The sequence below is a fragment of the Hippopotamus amphibius genome, chromosome 9 (genome assembly GCF_030028045.1).
Source record: "Hippopotamus amphibius kiboko isolate mHipAmp2 chromosome 9, mHipAmp2.hap2, whole genome shotgun sequence".
Taxonomy (NCBI): domain Eukaryota; kingdom Metazoa; phylum Chordata; class Mammalia; order Artiodactyla; family Hippopotamidae; genus Hippopotamus; species Hippopotamus amphibius.
In genome coordinates, this window is record NC_080194.1 from 4129468 (window position 1) to 4144641 (window position 15174).

Below are 15174 nucleotides of genomic sequence, written 5' to 3' on the forward strand. Positions count from 1 at the left end.
AGGAAGAAAGCCTGAGTCATAGGGCTACTGAACTCTAAAAGTGAACAGGACTATTAGGTAACTGAGTCTATTCCCCGCAGGACTGCTCCCGCGCCTATCTGGCTTGGGTTTAAATGACTCAAGTCATTCTCCAGGAGGAACTAATCTACGTGGAACAGCTGCCACGAGCAGGGCATTTGCTGCTCTTCAGCCGAAATTTCTCATGACATCACTCAATTCTTCCTCCCTTTGAGGGGACAGTTTTCTTCTGTATTTCAAGTAGTCTAGGTGGCTGCTTGGAGGTACACTGGAGAATACCACCTTTGCTCTTTATTCAGAGGCCTGTAACCTGTCTGAGCATATCCTGGGAAGATGGACAGGCAAGGAGACTCAGTTAAATAAAGTGCTCCCAGAATATGCAGCTTTCCGTTACAACAGCACACAAGCCAAGATGTTCAGGAGTCAAGGCAGACTTCAGCACAGCTCTGTTTGGGTTTCAGCAGCTGTCTGCCTACGGAAGGCTCCAGGGTCCTGACGCATATTTATATCTCCACTTTGCTAAAGGCACAAGGAACAAACACGTGCAGATCTACCCTGGAGGCAAAGTCCATTCATACTTCTTCAAATGAAGCGGGAGAGGGCAGGAAAAAAACTGCTTATGGACAAAATCATCTGTGAACACAGCCACAGCAGTTTTTAATTTGCCTAAAGAAAATACATGATTTCAAAATGTGATTAGGGATTACTGTTCCCACAGTAAACATACTATGAACATGAACTGCAGGCTGTCATTTAAAAGGACTCCAAGCTGGGAAGCAAATCCCTTCCTCGTCTTCCAAACAGCCACACCACGAGAGCAGCTGGACCAGTCTCTGGAAGTTTCTTCACAGTGGAAGGTTTGCTCAGTCTCAGCAAGGCTTCTCTCTCCAAGATCTCACATCACCAGTGCGCCCCTCGAGGGTCAGGATAAACTGTCCGAAAGGTCAAGTTTATTCTTGGTTCTCTAGAGTGGTACTCTTTGGGCACGCGATGCTAAATGGAAATATGAATAACTCTGACATAAACACACTTATACTTTTACTCCAAAGCAATTTAAAACTTATTTATGAGGACACAGACATATTTCAATTTTATCTCCCTTCAATGAGCAGCAATAGCTCTTTAAAGTCTTGTGGAAAAAGGTCTTCTTCTCTGAAACAAATCCCCACCACCGCCCTCACTGTGATATGTCAGCACCCTCACAGGCAGATAGGTTCATTTTTTCTAAGTGTTGCTCTTCCTCTCAGCCTCCTGCCATTTTTCAAAAGCTCATAAGAAAACATAATGGCTGAGATCACAGAGAGGCACGAGATTCCCCTCTCATGCTAAGGGTTCCTACATTAATTTGCACACCTTAAACATGGCCTGGCTGAAGCTGTGGAGCTGTGCAGCTCCATATGCTAGCCACTGGCTGCCTGAAGCTCAAAATTAATTAAAAATTCAGTTCTTTAGCACACTAGCCACACCTCAAGAGGTCATCAGCCATGTGTCTAGTGGCAACTACACTGGGCTACACAGATACAGAGCATCTCCACCATCACAGGCAGTTCTACTGGACACCGCTGCTGCAGGGGGCCATTCTGAATGTCAGAATCAAAATTCCTTGGAAATGATGCCAGTGTATTGCCTCCCGCTCATCATAAAAGCAACCTGCTTTTTTACCACGTTTAATCCAGAAATTAATCCCCGTGACCAGCCAGAAAACTGCCTCCACGTGACAGCGAATCCACGCTACTTGCGCGTTCTCACCTGCCAGTCTGCTTGTGTGGCTCCTTCCATGATGAGCAAGGTCCCATGGTCCAAGGGGATCTTCACTCTGTCCACATACGTGTAGTCTCCATTCTCTTCCTAGAAAACAGCATTCATTGCACTGGATTTTTCTGACTGTGTGATCAAGATGCAACAGAACGTGACACTGGTCAAAGAAACGGCAACCCCCACGCAGCCAGACGGCGGGGCTTCGTGTACGGGCTCTGTCGCTTGGCAGCTGACTGGCCTTAGGCAGGTGACTTCCCTCTCTGTTACTGAATTTCCTCATGTGTGAAACGCGGATGATGCCAGTACGTGCCACACAGGGCGGCTGCGAGCCTCACCTCACACGGACTGAATCACTGGGAGCCTGGCACCTATTAAGTACAGTATAATCGCTGTTAGTATTCTCAGCACCCAAAACGCAGAAAAGCACATTCTGGCCTTGAAGGGATTCAAAGTCATTCATACAAGAATTCTTTACATCTGCCTTATTCTGTGCCCTGTGTTTTGACATAGTGTTAGAAGAATAGGCTTTCACACATGATGTGGTGTGATGAGTTTTGACCAGCTTTTCACAACTTAGGCCAATTCACTAATTGGTACCTATGTTAAAACTCGTCACAACTCTTCCTGTAACTCCTTTGCTATTTTGGAGATATATTCTTGTTTCTTTCCAGAACAATCAACAGCAAGATTTTATCAAACAAGGGAGCTCTGCCGTGACCAGAACAGCCTTGCTAAACTGAGACTGGCTGTGTAAGCCTTTGAGACTGGATCGCAACTCCTGAGCACCTGGGGTACAAATGCCCGTATCTGCACAGCCCCTTTCTTCCAGAGCTCGAGGTCAATTCACGTCCACTGTCGTAACGAGGCTTCCCCGCGCGGGCTGCCATATGGCCAACAGGTGAGGTCACTCCCCCTCCACTGCTGACACGGGTGCTGAACAACCTCCTCGCTCACAGCCACAAGGAGGACGTCGGGAACGGAGACCACGACGGACCCAAGCTTCCTGCCTTCTTCACCTCCATTCTGGGCAGATCCGTCCATTCATGTGCTTTGCTTCCAATGCAAGAGATCACAGTTGGGTTACTGCAGGACTGATTTCACTGCAGTGCTGTGTTTATGTTTACTATGGTAGGGGTGCTTCTGAGAATGTAACTGTTTACAATGATTTCCCCCCGCCCCAGGAAAATCAGAATCAAAACAAAATGAACTTTCATAAACAGTCTAGGTTCCAGGCCCCAACCCTCAGCAGTGACTTTGTCAAGCACTGTTATAACTTTTATAAGCAGAAGATATAAGCAATGTTTGAAATTATTTTTGGTCTCAGTGATTGATTTTGTGTCTGCCACCTTTTGTCTTTCAAGTAATAAGTAAGCACCAAAACATTTCCCTCTGACCCCTCAGCCAGCCTGAGAGCAGTGGGAAGGTGATCCTGTCCAAGGATGGCCCAGCTCCATTTCAGAAAAGCAAAAGGGTGCTCTCTGCAAAAAGTATCCCAGAGAGAGGAGATGTATGCTCTACAGAAGAGAAGAGATCAGAAGGGAGTGTGTCGTTCACGAGATCAGAGGGGCCAGAGCTCCTTGATTCAGGCTGGAAAGTCAGTTACCAGACCGAGGTTCTGCACAGCTAGAAACAGAACTGTCACCGTCTTCCGCAGAGTCTGGAAGCACAACAGGGCCTTAGTGCATAAATCAGCCACAGACACTGAGACAGGAGAGTGCAGTGAAGTACCCAGGAAAGACACTCAGCACAACAGGAAGACAATCCTGAGACGGAGACTTCTTAGAACATCCAAACATTATTGGGATAACACTGTACATCAACTACTCTTTAATTTAAAAAAAGAAAAAAATACATTAAGGAGGAAAAGCGTGTTCTAGGAAGAAGGAATTGTATATGCAACAGCCCAGACGCCAAGAAACCAAGGCCCATCCTCTGTACACAGGTCTGTGAGACTAGAGAAGAGGTATAAGGAGTAATTTGGAGAAGTTAGAAGCGTTAAGAACCAACATTTTCTAATCCAGTGTTGCTCAGCCAGAGCCACTGTGGTAAAATGCAAATTTGATCTCAGAATTCCTCTCCCTTGCTTAAAATACTTTAATCACATCCCAAAGCTTTCAGGATGAAGTTTAAATCCATTAGCTTGGCACCCAAGTCTCTTGATGACCTGCCTGCTCCTCCTCTTTAGCTTCATCTCCCACATGTCTCTCCTGGGCACCCTGGACTCCAAATAAATGGAATTACTTACAGTTTTCCAAACATAAAAAAAAAAACAAAAAAAAAACCCCCAAAAACTACCCTTACTGGGGAGGAGGGAGTGCTGAGGCCAGTGGAAGAGGAGTGAGCACTGTAATTCTACCTGGACATATGAAGCAGGAGTAGCCCTAGCAAGTGAAAGAGAATCCCAAGTGCAAGAGGGCTTCAGCAGCATGCATGGAAAGTGACGTTCAACAGAGCCTCACTTCCCTCACTGTGTCCAAGGCCGGAGGTGTTCAAATGAGAGAAAGCCTCAGGTTGGTTTGAAACTCAACATTACATCCAGTATAACCATTAGTTGTACCAGAGAGCAAAAGAGGGGGAGCCTTCACTTGGCAGGGAGCTACTCTGATCCGTGCCTGAAGGAGACGGTGACAGCAGCGCACCCACAGTGAGAAGTGAGGTCGTTACTTTGCTGCTTGTTATTCATTCCTTCCAACACCCTTGGCTTAGGAAGTGCATTCCTAATTCGCAGGAGACGGACAGAAAGGGGGGCAGGGGGTTCTACCAAGGCAACGCAGAGCTCACAAACACTGCTTCCCCGGAGACCAGTGCAGCAACAGACCACAGCGCCACCCTTTAACTTCACCAAGACGCACAGAGACGTTTCCCCCCGAGGAAGCAGATAAAAGGGCAGCGGAGCTCGCGTGGCTGAGCACCGGGGCTCCGCTGACGAACGGGTGAGCGACAGTGGGAGCGGGGGTCAGACTGTCCAGAGGAGCGCACTCCCGGCCACTAAGCATGCTTACATCACCCAAACATGGCTCTGTAACCCTTTCGATTTACTCAGGTCTTTCTTCAAAGCAAAACAAAACACACCCCTAAAAAAGCCACGGCTTAGGATGAAATGTTCCACTCCCAATCCCAGCTAAAAGAAACGTTTCGGGTCACAACCAGTCTATGGGCAGCTCTTGCTGGTGATAATCTTCATTTTCCACACACTTGAAACCTCAAAAGTCGATGGAAAAAGCAAAAAAAAAAATTTTTTTTATATTAACGTTAATCAACATTCGCACTCTCCCCAACCATAGCCAATTCATATGAGTGCTTAATTATAATTTCCAATGAGTGCTGGGGCTTTCTAAAGTTCCACAACTCTCACCAAGATCTGAGCCTATTCATTTTCCTTTAGAAAAATGGCATTTAGGAAAAAAAAAATAACCTTGTTGTATTTATTGTTATGTCATTAGAAACCATCAAACAGGCAAGAAATCTGAACATTTTTCTTTTCACTGGAAAGGAAACGTCACACTGTATGAGTGAGATCTATCTAGATCTTTTCATGTAATCGCATCTTTCTTGTCCTAAAAAGGTGTCTTAGAAACTACCAATATGAATACTTGAAAATCATCATCGGCATAGTTTTTTTTCCCTACTGTAAAAGTAACGTAAGTTTACCAGAGTAAATGACACACGTATGATCACCTGCTCAACGTCTGCCTTCTTGATCTCTGAGAAACTCCATGAGGGGAGGGCTATGCTGTCTTTCCCTTTTGACATATGCTCAATGCCTATCACACGTATCAATAAATATGTCCTGAAGGACTGAGGAAAGGCATCCAGAAAACAGAAAAATCACCTTCCATCCCATCCTCAGAATGCACGCAGCACACACACAGGGAGCACTCTACGCACACAAGCGTGCACGCATCTTTAACACTGCATTGTGAGCATTTCCTGCATCTTAGATGGGCAGTGTTTTAAAACATGGTTATATCATATCCCTTTGTATGACCACATCCTTCCTCCTTTAAACTCACAAATTATTTGTGGACCACCTGTATATGTTAGGCACTGTGCTAGTGCTAAGGATATAGCAGTGAGGTACACCTGGTTGGAATCAGACATTTTAATGTACCACGAATACTTAGAGAAAAAAAAAGAAAGGAAAAAGAAAGAAAAAGCTACTGCAAGTAGATCTTGGGCAAACATCTCTTTCAAGTGGAATAACTGTATCTAAGACGATGAACTTGAAGGCACTTTGATTTATATTATCAAACTGCTTGAAGAAGGTTGTGGCAATTTATAATTCCCTCAGGAAAAGCCTACAGCGCCACCACCTGCGCACACCGCCAGCGCGGAGCACTCTTGACCGACGGCGAAGACACTTAGGGAGAAGTGGCAGCTCACCCTTCACACGCCGCGCTCTTAAATCCCTAAGCAAGTTCACCGCCTCTCACATGCCTATTTGCACTTCTTCCCTTGCAAAGTCTCTGCTCCTGTCTTCTGCCCATTATTCTATGGGGTGCTGACGTTTTTCTTATGGATCTGGAACCATACGTGCAGGATACTTTCCCTTCGCTTTACTTTCCGTAAATGTTTTCCTCATTTGCTACGTGCCTTTTAACTGTGTTTCTGATATTTAACACAGAGTAGCTCAAACATTTTTACAGTCAACTCTACTGATCTTTCTTTGGCTCTCCTTTATGGTTTTTTCCCATCTTTAGGAAACTTAAATGTATGACTGCATTTCCTTTTAGTTAAAAGGAAGTCTATATTTTTTAGATTTAACTCTTTAATCCACCTGAAGTTGGCTCCCCACTCCCCGGCCCCAAGTGTCTCTTCATAACAATTTCTAAGGCATCCTGCTAGACTTTCTGGACACGATCAATCACGGTGTTCACTGCTACAGTGCCAGGCGTGTTAGGGACCGTTTGTACCCAGTACTGCTAATTCTCACCACAACTCTGTAAGGGACATGACATTCTCCATTTTATTATAAGCAAAGGAAGCTGGAGGGAAAGTATGTTTCTAAGGCAAAAAGCTGGCAGGAGGCAAGTAGGCAAGTATTTGAACTTAGATCTGCCTGGCTCTAAAGCCTGTATTTTTTCCACTTTACTGTGCTCTCCAAAGTGATGCTCTTTCTCCCGAAACCCTGTAATATGTCCTGTCTGAATTATATGGCACCCTGACCACACTGTAAGGGTCACAAACACCAGCAAGTAGCATAAACAAGGGGCGGGGGCCAGGTGCAACACAGTGGGGAGTGGGGACCATGGAGCACCAGAGAGCACGGGGCCTGTATCCGGGGGGCAGCCACCCTACAGCTCCCTCTCTGTTCCCCCAGTGTTGCCTGATCTTCTGGGTTTTCCAGGGAAACTGAAAAAGGAGATTTTATGTGAACTCTCCTGAGTTATAAATTTTGGCAACTAACTCAGTTTCTTTAAAAACACTGAGAAGTATATACACAAAACAAGTCCAAGGACCATTTTCCACTTAAGAGCCGCCCAACTGAGCTGCTGGTGGACCCATCACATGACTCCTTCTTTTATGCCCATGTCCTGTCATCCTGTGTAAGCTCCCAGCAAGGCCACATGTGATCTGCCAGCCTTCTCTGATGCCCCTTTGCCATTCTACATGGTAGTGCCTGAAACAAAGCTCAGGACAGATATGCTGCTTCAAGTATCATATTCTTAATCTCAGTGATCAGTGCAATCAGAAATGGCCACAGATGCAAAATATGCTTCCAAATTAATGACCTTAGTCAACAGTGAGACATTTGGTTTCCAAGTCATTTCTGATCTCCTAGATGAGCTACTTATCTAGAAATTTTTCCACCTTTTTACTAAGAAGATGTTTATAAAAACAAAACACAAATGAGCAGAAAGGTCAAACAAAACAAAGTAGAAGCCTGCTACCTGTTTCTCATTTCCCAAGCTCACAGGAAGCATCTGACATGCAGTAACTATTATTAGTTTCTTCACTGGAGGCATCAGGAAAGGCTTCGAGGCTACAGTGGGCCCTTGAAGCCTGGAGAGGACTTCAGCTGATGAGAAGGTGGAGAGCACGCCTAAGGAGCAAAGAGACAATTCAGCAGAATGGTGCAATCACACAGGGAACAGCGAGACACCAAAGTCAGCGGGCACCAATTATGTAACGATCTGACAGTCTGGTGGAGGAGTTTACATTTACCCTCTGTTCCAGTAAAGCACATAAAGACTTCTGAGTTGGAAAACAAAGTGATGAAAGCACTGAGCTCAACCTTGGCTCTCTGCTCCTCTGTCTCTATTCTTTTGCCCTGAATTGATAATGTGCAGTTCCATAGCTTTACATACTATCTAGATTATTAGTTTCAATTCAGTTCAACAAACGAAAAAGTGATTGAACACGGTGCCTCAGCTACCTCACCTGTATGACGGGGATAACAGAAGCATCGACTTGACAAGATTACTGGGGGCTGCAGGTAAAGCACTGAGAACACGGCCAGGCACAGGGTCAGCACCACACACTGGTTACTGCTCACCATCCCTCACTGCTGCCCCCGTGGTCATCATCCTGACGGCTCACAAATGATGCCTCTGGCACAGGCCTGTCTTCTGAAGCCAAGACTTCACAGCCAATGTCCTGCTTTGCATTTGGAAGCCTCAAGCACTTCCAACCTAGCATGTAGAAGAAGGAACTCTTGATTCCCTCTACAGAGTCTCCCTAAACAAGAGCAAAATAAAATGCAACCCCCCCTGCACCTCCTTTATCTGAGTAACAGTACCTCCATCCACCAACTGCTCAAGCCACAAACCTGGTTCACCCTCAAAAATATACCTCAAATTCATTTTCTTTGTTCCTCCCCACTGCCACCATCTAAGTCCAAATCAGCAGTCTCCCACTAAGAACACTGAAACAACCTTTTATTTAGTCTCCTACTCTTGCCTCTCCCTGAATTATTCTTCACACAGCAGCCAGAGTGCTCTTTTAAAAATATAAACCAGAGCATGTCACAACCTCATTTACTCCCATTGCACTTAGAGTAAAATCTAAAATCAGAGCTCTAACCACATGCTGTAATTATGTCTCTCCGTTCATTTGATCATTTTCTAGCTCCTGTGACATCCATGAGGGCAGGGCCCCCACCTGCCATATTTACTGCTGTATCCACAGAGCTGAGCACAGTACCTGACACACAGTAGGTGCTCAATTAATATTTGTGAGCAGGAGGAGAGAGAGAAAGTGAGCTGTTTCTGAAAATACCTGGCATCTGGGTATCAGAACTGAGGCAGAAAAGATTCGAATTAAAGATACCAGAGTGGGAAAAGGTCATTTTAGTATTTTAGACAGGTGGTAAAAAAAAAGCCTGGAATGAAGCTGCTGTTAGAAGGATGAGTTTTTCAGACATTTCAAGAAAGAATTAAGAAGATTTGGGAATTAAAACAATTAAAATGAGAGAATAGGAAGAACTGAAAATAACTTACAATGTAAACCTGATCAAGAGATTAGTGACATCATGAACTTATGAGCAGGTGAAACTGGAGTTTTCTCAGAGAACAATAATAAATCTAATTTTACAATTTCAGGTTAGAAGTCACACACTGTTATAAGTGGAAATGTCTTGTGAACATGTACAAAGTGATGACTAGAACTTAAGATAAAAGTCAAAGCTGGAAATAAGATTCAGAAGTTGCTCCGGCCAAAGAAGAAATGGTTGAAGCCATAAGAACAAATGAAATCTCATTTATGCACTTATTTGATCAAAATGCACGCACGCACACACACACACAGTGCTAAATGCTGGGGACACAACGATAAACACGACAGACGTGGACCTTGCCTACAGAGCGTTTACAGTCTACTGCTCGTTCACCATTTTCTAAAAAGTAACGCAGACGATAACAGAATCAAAGACAATCTTGAACATCCGTATTTAAGGGGTGTAAAGGGAAAAAAAACCTCAAAGGAGGCAGAGAAGTAGTGATCAGAAACGTGTGAGGATAGCTGAGATAACACAGTATTTCAGAAGCAGGAGGACTAGGAAGAGGAAGAGGCAGCTAACAGATGGCTGAGTTTCAGGCAGAGGTGCTGGATGCTGGTGACCAACGTTACAAGGGAGAGGAGAATGGTGACTGAGGAAAGGCAGAGTACTCGCTCTTTAGGACAGTGGTATCAGTACACAGCAGCCTGGTGGAATGGAGCTAGGGAGCATGTGTTCCAAAAGTGAGTTAAGTTGTAGGAAAGGGAGACTGCAGATAGAGACAACTCATCCCAGAGTCTGTGCTTCAAAAGCAAAAACAAAACAAAAAAAGATGTTAAGAGTGTCTGCAGAATCAAGCAAAGGGTTTTCTCAAGACGGTAAGAGATAGAATAGGAATTTCCCTAGCTCTGTGGTCCAAGAATCAGATACATGGTAGAGCTGCTTGAAAAGTATGGTCAAGGCTTTTTTTCTGCAGACTGAAATGATATTTGAAAACTAAATGCCAGCATGTGCTCCAGCTACTTAGCCTCTGCTGGAGCCAGCTGTCCCTTTACTTGTCTGACCTCCCAAGTTATGACTATGCCAAAATGTCCTCCTCTCCTCTTTCTTAATCATTTCTTTCCAGCTTGTTTTCCCAATTAAATTGTGGTGTTGCCTTGCCCTTGAGAACCTGTCTGGCTTTTAGACAGCTTCGTGGATCATCAAAGCTTGCAGCTATATTTGGACTGCAAGGTTGTTTCTACAGCACGGATATAAGAACACAGCTGGACTTTTTGTTCACAGTGGTAACATATCTTTTAAATCTGACATAAATGAAACATATTACTTGTGGAAATTATGAAAACAGAATAAAGCTAGGACCCCACAAAGGCTTCTCCACAGTTAGTCTGCTGACTCAAACCACACTTTCAGTGGCGGCATCCTCAACATCGATATGAAAAACATGACTTTAAAAAAAGCAGCTGTTTCTGAAATAAGAATCTACCAAAGTAGGAGGCTAGCTGGAAAAGCACAGATTTGAAATGACTGAGGTTATCTGTTCGAAACAGTTTTGAGCTCACTTGCTGCATACAAATCTCTGGGTTTTCATCAAACTCTTCTCCTGATTTTTGACATGGATTTGGCATGGAAGGTTCTAGTGAGGTGAGTGAGAATACTAAGCGTGAGGGACTGGCATGTGCAATCCATCATCCTATACCAGGCGAACCCAGGGATCTTAAGAGGCAAATGCAGTTTACCGTGAAACACCTACCGTCGGTGTCTGCTGTTCAGATTTGTTGTTGATACGGTATTGGGGGTGGGGTGGGGGTGAGACGTCACTGAGTTTAAGCAAAAACAAGCTTGGCTTTACACTTACTGTTATAGTCATTCTAGCTACTCTGAATGTGCATTTAAAACCAGAAGACTGAATGTAATGAAGATGCCATTCCTGGTGATATAATATTTCCAAGAAACAAAACTTAAAGGAACGGCTATTTTGAAAGAGCTTCCACTCAAGACTGTAGCACCAGAAATAAACACTCTCCTTCCCCGAAGAGCACACAGAACAAATTCCACGAAGCCTGATATCCAGCTGACCCCAGTCACCAGCAAAAGTGCAGGGTTCGCCAGCCACCCATTAAATCAGAACACGCATTCCCAAACCATTCCGGGACATGACCCGATCAGACATAACCCCCCCCACGCAGCCCTGCGCCCCCCGCTGTGCGCGCCAGAATGCTCCTCCAGTGACGAGCAGCACCCCTGGATCCTCAACGCCATGTGCTCCGAAGGTTCCCTCTACTTCCCGTCCTAATTAAAACCTAGGTCTCTCCAGAAGATTCCGAATGCTCTGAAACTCGTTCTCCTGCAGAAGGTGATCACGTCTCTCACACCTACAGAGCCAGGGGATACTCCTTATTAACGCTTTCAGACCGCTGTTCCCATGCCTCTCTTGAAACCGCCTGCTGCTCTGAGCTCACGTCATTGAAGCTGTCCACCTCTCTTCTTCTCTGCCTTGGTCCCAGGAGGTATAACAACCTTCTAATTGGTCTCCTGGCTTCCACTCTTGCTCCTGTCTAGTCTGAGCTCCACGCAGTAGCAACTGACCTTGTAAAATTTCAAGCAGATCACATCGCTCTTCTGCTTGACACATTTCAATGGCTTCTTGATGTACTTAAACTCCGCTCCTCCCTGAGGCTCCTGAGTCCCTGCGTGACCTGGCCCTGCCCGCTCCTCCCACCTCATCACCTGCTACTCTCCTCGCCTGCCCACTCTGCTCCACAGTGGGACCTCCTCCCCCTTCCTCAAACTCACCCAGCTCTTTTCTGCCTCAGCTAAGCAGTCATCCACCATGAAAATGTACCCTGTGAAAGATGAGAAGATTACCAGAAGGCTTAGAACAGTCTTTTAGAGAATGGCACAGTGGAGGGGAAGAAAACGCTACCACTGAGACAAGGTTTAAAAAAAGTTTGTGAACAGACCCCATACCGAATCAGGGTGCACACGAACTTGACACATCACTTTAGAAAAGGCTGTTTTCCCAAGACTAAAAGCACAAATGGTGGCAATACAAAACTGGGAGGCTCTCTGCAAAAATTAATTATTCTCAGTGGCAGTCAGGCCCTGAATTCCAGCCTGAGACAAGGCCTCAAGGAAGCAAATGAGGAGTCCCACTTCCAAAAGATCTCATGTCTGTAGAGAATTCAGGTCCTACCAGGACTACTTATCTTTATCTGCTTAAACATGCACAAATTCATTTACCCACTCACTGACATTCTCCAAACCACTGCATGACTCTAGATACAGGAGCTCAAAAACTCAGTCACCATTCCTGATTCACAGGCCACTTCACCCTCCCCGAGTCTCCCCTGTACCCCCTCAATGAATGCCTTTCACAGGCCAAGGCAACCTTGGAGGTTAACTTCACTGCTGTTCATTTTCTTCTTCAATTTCCACATCTGAAAAATCACCGTAGCAACCACCATTTATAACAGCTTAAAAATTCACTGATTACTGCAACAACCTTCATGGTGCCTTTCATGGGAAAACTCTGTTACTTCCATAAAGCAGCTACCAATCATCACCCCATTTACAAAAAAGGAGTGAGTATAAATGAGGTGGGTAAGTGCTTTTTTACAAACATCAGTAACAGAAACAGGAAACAAAACCTGATTTGCTAAATTTCATTATGGAATGCATTAAAAAGATGATGGTTATCAAGAATTTCTTTCAAGTGGTTCTTGCCATTTCTCAGAACAGAGCTGTAATCAGAAGATGGGCTAATAAGCAGCATGGATGCCTGGAGAAGCCGCAGTGGGGGCACTGGCTGAGGTGGCCGTTCCGTTGCCATCCCATGAAATACTACACAGCTAGTTTGTCCAATTTTTAAATTTAAGCTCGTCAGTTTATATTATTTTGGGTTCTAATATCCTCATTTCTTCTAAAGTCCTGGAGAAATATTGGTGTCTATGATCAAAGTGACCTTTTCATGCTCCACTCTTCCCAGTAGTGTGTAAAATAGCAATCAGCAACGGAGGTTCTAGGAGCTCAAATGCTCTGGCAACTCTCAGAGCCTCTACCATTAAAAGTGATTTTACAACCATCTCTTTTGGTGATAAGAACCGAGTTTACACCCTTCAGAAGGTGCTAGAGAGAGGAATGGTTAGAGAAATGTTCAACTTGCCTCAGCTCAATCACCCTGAGGTAGACAGAAGCCCCTCACATTTTCAGGATTCAGGTGATGAAGGATAGAACTTATGCACGGTAATTTTCTAGAAAACAAGGCTTTTGGCATCTAAACCTCCAGTGCATCACAAACTTCCTATTATCTAATACCCCCCCCAAACTCAGCCATCATTGTTTCTATGGTAACCGACAGAGAAATAGCAGCCTGCCAAACGGCTTTTGTAGTTCCTTTCCCAGCTTGTTTTTCAGTATAGAATTAAAGCTATACTGGGAAAAGAACCAGACTAATCTTTATAACAGGGACATGATGCAGTTTGAAAAATACAACTGGGTTTGGGACACGAGCGTAGAAAAGCTTTAATGAGCCCAGCTCGGTAGAATAAAAAAGGCTACTGGTTTCTAAAAAATGTCTACTGAGGTATATTTGGTAAGCTTTACTTTTGTCTTAAGACAGGATATCCTGACGTTGGCCAGAAGATAGATACGATGCTACTGACTCAGGTTTAACTGAATTAACAAAAGAAGGGATGGGGTGAATGGAAGAGCAAGTCTACTATGCCCCCCAAGTACCTTAGTATCATTAACAGAAGTGGTAAATTGACTCTCAAATCAAAACGAACGAGCAGGAGTGGACAAACCTGGACTAGAGGACAGTGAAATGGGGATGAGCACCTCGGAGGGGCGGACATACCATCCTGGGGATGATGCACGCGTGAAGCCGCCTGAGCCAAAGGCATGAATCAGAGGGGCACTGATGCGGAGGAAACAACTCTCTCCTTACCAGCTCAGCACAGCGAGAAACTGCGAGGAGTGCAATGCGTGGAACTGGGGCAGCTTTCAGAAGATCAGCAGCTACAGAGAACTACGTGAGGTGCCAGACTGCAAAACAAACAGCGGCTGCGGGGTGGAGGAGTTTGAACGTTTAAAAAAAAAAAAGGCTAATTCTCTTTGAAAGCGGCCCCAAACAGATGCTTTTCTGTCTCAAAACTGCATACTTGAATGAAGTACAGGAAATCTCATGATTCCTTTATGTCACCTGTAGATGAGAAACTTTACTCAAGTCAAACAGGTATTACCTTCTTCTCCTCTGATAGGTTAAAACTAACTGAATTTTGAAAGAGATGTCCTCCCACAACCTTTAGCACACTCCAAATGTCTTGCTGCCAGACATGAAAATTACAACTTATAGTGGCAGAGCGAGACAGGTTCCTAGAACTACAGAAAGAAAGACTCCTACGAATTCCACGCAGAAGACTAATCTAATTTATACTTTTTATTTTATCTTTTACCTTGAGTTGTACAATATGAATCATGAGCCATGTTCTCAAAGCGATCACCATGGTTGAGAAAGAAAAGCAGACAGATTTGCAATAACCATGTCCTTTCAAATCCTTCAGAAAAGTGGTCATTACACTGAGATACAGATGATGCACTCTAAGATACCTTTCCAAGGATGTGAACTCAAAAAAAGGCTTCTGTACTTCAAGTTTAGCTAGATTTAAGGAGCCCAAGATTTTTTAAATCTGTTAAAGAAACTTGAAGAAATCTTTCCAAAAGTTTAAACCTGGGTTTTATCTATCCTAGAATGGAATTTATAGGTTCCGGAGGAAAAAAGTAACTTTTAAACTGTATTCACTAACACATGATTATAATTTCAAATATACTGACCTTCAATTTCCCCATCTTAAACAAAAGCCAGTTTTGCATCAAATTCAATCATAGTTAAGACTATGCTGGAAACCAAGACTTATTAGAGTCAGTAACCTGACATACTGACACATTTACATTTCTTCCCA

General features: G+C 44.3%; 1 protein-coding gene across 6 annotated transcripts in view; it reads right to left on the reverse strand.

The window, feature by feature from the left end:
• Positions 1–650: 650 nt before the first annotated feature.
• The window catches only part of ALKBH3 (alkB homolog 3, alpha-ketoglutarate dependent dioxygenase), a 35835-nt gene continuing 21311 nt past the window's right edge, over positions 651–15174 (reverse strand). For 4 of the 6 annotated variants that reach the window (XM_057749747.1, XM_057749745.1, XM_057749746.1 and 1 more), the window contains exons 9-10: positions 1768–1866; positions 651–1011 (exon numbers count right to left, since the gene is read on the reverse strand). In XM_057749747.1, coding sequence (XP_057605730.1) covers positions 919–1011; positions 1768–1866 — 192 coding nt within the window. In that variant the 3' untranslated portion in view covers positions 651–918. The other 2 variants (XM_057749750.1, XR_009055539.1) reach the window with 2 other exon arrangements.